Below are 5697 nucleotides of genomic sequence, written 5' to 3' on the forward strand. Positions count from 1 at the left end.
CGCTAACATCATCCGCTACCGCTAGTAAACATTTACAATAATGAGAAACCCATCATGGTCCCATGCGTGCTGTCAATCCTGTCATATTGATCCATCCATTTCAATAATGATGGTTACCAAATAACCATGAAAATTTTAGGAATATGTTGAAATATATAAGCAGTAGTTTATATATCACTAATTAAATCAAAGTAGAATCTGGATATATAATCAATAATCAAATAAAGAGTAACTACCCCATAAACACAAACTATTGCATATACATATATAATTTTATAAAAAGTTTAATACACAAAACATAGTAACAGCCAAATACCAAGACACCTATAGCTATATACATATTCCATACCATTAATATCAACTGTCTGATACAATACACCACACACATAAACATAAACATAAAATTTTGAAAAATAAAAACACCAACTATAAACTAAGCAAACACTTATCCAAATCTTATACACTTGTCGACTTTGATGATTGGATCTGACTTAGCAATTGCAACCCAACCTGCACTCTTGTTAAAAAAAAAATCTATTAATTAGAGTGCCTAACACTGTAAATATCATCAATATAATGGTTTGTATATCCACAAGTTTAAAAAATATATTTAACCTAAAAAATAATATCGGTCCCACATTTGAAGGTTCGTTTTTAATTTGTATATATAGCATGTACTTGGTGATTAAGAATGCATTGGATGTCAAACATCATCATTATGCCGACTACATGTGGTTCAAGAGATTGAAACATAATAACTTTCTAAAATTTTGTGTTTGATCCATGTAAATAAAAACATAAAAATAGACATTAGAGGAGATAAATAAATAAATATATTATTAGGCGAGGACCTATCATTAAGTGAGGACCCTATGAGCTAATCCAAATCATTCATTTGGAGTGATCTAACGGCTATGAATACAACTGAACAACAAAGTGGGAGGGATGCACAACAATCACACTATGAAACGAACGCACAACAAAATGAGTACCAAAGCGCAACAAAGTGAGCGCGAAAAATTAAATCTATTGCATAGAATTAATCACAACCATTGAATTATTAAAATCAAAGGATCATATAAGTCCACAGGTTCTCACCTAACTATAGGTCCTCATTTGATCCTTAATCGATATATATATACCTCCAGAGTAGTTCTTAGATTTGCTTTATTTTTTTTGCTTTGCTTTGCTTTAAGGAAAATAGGATTGTACCCAATAAAATCGGTCAATATGAAATTGTAATACTAATTAAAAATAAAGTGTTTTGATACCTATAAAGAAAAATGTAATACTTTTAAAGAAAATTCATCAAACGGATTATATTTTCCTTATAAGTAATTTATTTGAGCCTTGCTGAAGTTATTGCATAAAATCTTACTTGAGCCATGCTGAAGACATAATTTGAAGCATTTGCATCTTTTAACTTCTTGCTGCTTGGTGAATTTCATCTGTTGATTCCACCAATTTTGTTCTCTAGAGCCATGGTTTAAAAAGTGGGTGTAAGTGCATCTTGAGATTTTCATTATCCCATTGCAGTTTATTCCACCAATTTTGTTCTCCGCTTATTGACTGAATATTCTCTGCACTTTGGACACTAAGAGGCAACTTCAGCAACATACTGCATTCCTGCACTGTAAGATGCTCTAGACTGTTCCATGATTCATCTGCTATGCATATTTCTTCTAGTGAAGGAAGTCCGTCCAAATATAAGGATTTCAACATTGGCACAAAGTTGTTTGTGGATGTGTTTTTGAACACTTCTGACAACTTCTCACATCTGACTATCTCGATTGATTCCAGTTTTGCAAGTTCGTGAAGAGTTCCATCCATTGTGAATACATTTTCCAATTGATAACATTTATAAACGTGTATGGATCTAAGCTTGGTTAAACGCAGTCCAAGAAAATTGCTGAAATCTGAAATGCTTTCTAATCCGGTCAACTCACAAAAAGCAAGTCCCTCTAAGTTAGGAAGCAAGTCACATTCCGTAACACACCCTTGAGACGACCGCTTGACAGAGATGCAACAGCTATATATTGCTAAGCCCTTCAAGTTAACAAATGGACCAATGGTAACGCTGCTCCTAACCATGTTGTCAAGCATGAGATCAACTCCCTTACAGGCCCTAATTTCGCAGGAAAATGCATGTACTAACAGCCATCCAATTGATTCATCTCCTGAGAAAACAAAGCCACAGAAGGACACAATCTTCGCATTGGGTCGATATTGTCCATATGATCTCTTATGACTCACATTAACAAAGAAGCTGTTAATTCTCCTGAGCCAAGAAACATGTTCAGCAGTGGCATGAGAAATGTCTTCCAAGTCAATCTGAAAGGAAATTAATTGATTTAAACAGAGCAACTTCTCAAATGATACATATTTGTCATTTACTTTCCTCATTCCCCATTTGATAGCACTGCCCGTCATGTTTAGTAACTCCAAACTACGTAAGTTAGAAAGTTTCTCACTAGAAATTTTCCGCAACTTAGAAGTGCTAGATAAGTCTAACCACCGTAGGTTCGTTAGCTTTTCAAAGTCTTCTGGCAATTTAGTGATAGCAGAGCCAGAGCAATTAAGCACTTGCAACATTCCGAGTGTGGCCAAGGATGGTAACTCCAACAGTCCTTCACAGTTTTGTAAACAGAGAGCTTGAAGTTTACTAAGTTGAAGAAGTGAGTGTGGCAGGAATTGTATTTTGGTTTCACTCAACTCTAAAATTCTCAACTCCGGGAATCCTTGTAAAAATGTGTTTGGTACTTCCAAAAGTCTCCTATTACCTTGCAAAAATAAAGTGGATGCTTCTGCACATTGTATGTTGCAGTTTGGGAGAAATTCTATATCGCTCTCCATAAACGACACTCTCTTCACTCTCTCAGAACAATTGAATAGCTGTTGTGATATTTGCACACCGCTAATTCCAGCTTTGTTAATAGCTTTACACCCTTCCTCTAAGGATTTTGATATCCATACCCCAACATCACGAACTACATCATGCATCTTTACATGATTTGAACGGTGACATCTTTCCAACAAGCAAGAGTCTTTTAAGTAGTCAACAATACGTAGAACTTCATTATGTTGTTGCTCAAAGTTTTGTTGCTCATCAATTAAACCTTCAGGTACCCAATATTGGACTAGTTTATAAGTATAAACTTCAAAGTCCTCTGGGAATAGGCAGAAAAACAAAAAGCAAGATTTCAATTGCTGACCTTGTAAGGAATCATAGCTCCACTTGAGGGGTTTGTAGACCTTCTCTTCAACACCTCTAATATGAGACGGCTCTGATTTTTGCAAGGCATGTAATGCGCATTCCCACAACCCAATCTCTCTCTTTTTCCTCATTGATGCCCCCACAATAATTAGTGCAAGGGGTAATCCATCGCATTCTTCAACAATGGCCTTTGCCATGGGCTTAATTTGGTCATCATTCACCACTTCCTCCTCCACAGTTTCACGAAACAACTTCCATGCTTCTTCAGGATGCAAGCGACCTACTTGAAAGTCAATGTCAGTCAACATTTGTTGACAAACATTAAAATCTCGGGTGGTTAGTATGATTTTGTTGCCAATGTGTTCATTAGGTCGAGGAATCCCCACAACATCGAGATTGATTTCTTTCCATATATCATCCAGAATTAGAAGAAATCTTTCGCCTTTAAGTTTGTTGTACAAACGACTGGCCATACTTTCCTTACACTCTTCTTTATTCATCATATGCAACCGCTCAGCAATTTTTGATTGGACACTTTCCACTGTTGCGTTTTGAGATACTACAACCCATATTACGATTTTGAAGATTGGATCATTGGTGAGCTGATTATTCAAATTCTTGACAAGAGTAGTCTTGCCCACACCTCCCATGCCCCAAACACCAATCCTCTTATACTTTTCACTTCTCAACAGATCCATCATCTTGGCCAAATTTGTAGATGCTGTGGGTTGACCTTGGATTGATGTCACCTCCATATACTGAACTGGCCTTGCCACAGGAACACCCACTATCATGTTCTCAAAGGGTTTGCCTTCTTCAATGAGTTGTTTTGCTTTCACAATCTGTTTGGCTATGTTGTTGCTCAATTTGCAGTGCAGTGAACAAGAGGCGGCATCACTTGTAATGCCACTTTCTGTCACAGTTGAACGCAAAGAATTGAAATTGCTCTCCAATTCTTCAACTTTGCTTAACCAATCTTCAACTTGAGTTGTCGGTAACAGATGCTGCAGCTGCTCATCATCTAGCCCATTTCTCAAGCTAGACTTGAGAGCCAATACAAGTGTTATGTCTCTCTCAAGATGATTGTAATTTGAATGGATCTTAAAACGATTCTTCATTGCAGCATAGATGGATCCGAATACAACTTTAAAAGGTTCAATTAGAGCTGAACCAATGATCGCCGCCACAGCTTCCATGGCAATGTATTGAGTACACAGGAATGAACAAATTCAAGAATTTGTGACAAATTTTGAGAGGTTTAATTTTTTTTTTTTCCTTCTTTTGAACTAATACTTCTTTCGTTCAATCGCGGATTATTGAGATGTGAGACCACAATGCTTGAAGTATTATGGTGGGTCACGTTCACAGCTCATTGTCTGCCACAATAATTTGCCTACGACTGTAATATATAAAAGCTCAGTGATTATTTGGCTACGACTTTATCCAGCAACATTATTTGTACTTTGTGCATTTGTAGTTGTTCTTTGCAAACAAAATGTCCAATTTTACCCTTTGTTGTTGCCGGCGTTCAATCGCGAATTATTGAGATGTGAGACCACAATGCGTGGGCCACGTTCACAGCTCATTGTCAGAGACCACTGATCGGAAGACAATTTTTAGTGGGAGGTGGGCTAAAGAGGACCACTTTTTCTTGTGCTCTTGATGGGAGAGGTGAAGGATTTGTCCTCTTTCGTTGACAAAAACAAGACTACTGAAACTAAACTATGAAGATGCAATTCAATTAATTCGGCTGACAATCGTTTTGTTAGTGTTAATGATTTGATTACATTGTAGTATTTAAATAAAATGACAATTGTTAATTTCACTGGAGGATTGCATGCAACTAAAGAAGGGAGTACCGAAGTAGTACTTGTGGTAATTGGTAAGAGAGTGTTTCTCTCTCTAGAAAAAAAATTTCCTACTTTTCTGTAGAGCTCCATAATCTTCTTTCCCTCCTTCTTCCCGTAATTCTTCGCTGACCAACAATGAATTTTGTTTCTGCTTGGAATATGCGTTATTCAACTTCCAATTTGCTAATTTCAAAAAAAAAAAAAAACTTCCAATTTGCTCATAGAGAAAAGTTCAGTGAGTTCAGTCCAAGAATTGATGCGAATGATAAACAACAAAAATATTTAACTGAATTTTCGTCATGAATAACAAGCTATTTTCATTATTTGGTTTAAAACTATATAAGAAATAATATTTTATAATTTAATCAATTTAAAAGTAAAAGACGAATGCAAAAGAGAAAGATAAGGGATTTTCACCAATAATTCACTTCTCCATTCTTGAAATTAGGTATATATGCATTTCTTAGCACCTTTCTTTGGTTCAGAGTTTCAACAATAGATTTTTATTTTTTTTAGAAATCAATCTATTCATTAAAATTTCAAGGAAAAAATGTCAAATTAGCCCCTTTAAATTAATTGGATGGTACAATTGAATCACCTAATTTAAAAAAAAAAAAAAAAAAAAAAAAAAAA

The 5697-nt window shown here is 35.5% G+C and overlaps 1 protein-coding gene across 3 annotated transcripts; it reads right to left on the minus strand.

Annotated features, from left to right (window-relative positions):
* Positions 1-240: 240 nt before the first annotated feature.
* On the minus strand, positions 241-4558 carry LOC116022714 (probable disease resistance protein At4g27220). 3 transcript variants are annotated; one of them, XM_031263554.1, is made up of 3 exons: positions 3213-4558; positions 1379-3116; positions 241-517 (listed from the first exon to the last, which is right to left on the minus strand). In XM_031263554.1, exons 1-2 carry the CDS (start codon positions 4408-4410, stop codon positions 1474-1476), a joined length of 2841 nt encoding a protein of 946 aa, XP_031119414.1. In that variant the 5' UTR covers positions 4411-4558; the 3' UTR covers positions 241-517; positions 1379-1473. The 3 variants fall into 3 exon arrangements, with proteins under 3 accessions (XP_031119414.1, XP_031119413.1, XP_031119411.1); XM_031263553.1 differs by having other exon boundaries at positions 241-510; positions 1379-4557; XM_031263551.1 differs by having other exon boundaries at positions 1379-4557.
* Between the last annotated feature and the right edge of the window lie 1139 nt (positions 4559-5697).

The sequence above is a fragment of the Ipomoea triloba genome, chromosome 6, assembly GCF_003576645.1.
Source record: "Ipomoea triloba cultivar NCNSP0323 chromosome 6, ASM357664v1".
Lineage (NCBI taxonomy): Eukaryota > Viridiplantae > Streptophyta > Magnoliopsida > Solanales > Convolvulaceae > Ipomoea > Ipomoea triloba.

Excerpts from the sequence above, each read along its gene's own strand:
- LOC116022714 (XM_031263553.1), bottom strand. The coding sequence starts at position 4,410 with ATGGAAGCTGTGGCGGCGATCATTGGTTCAGCTCTAATTGAACCTTTT.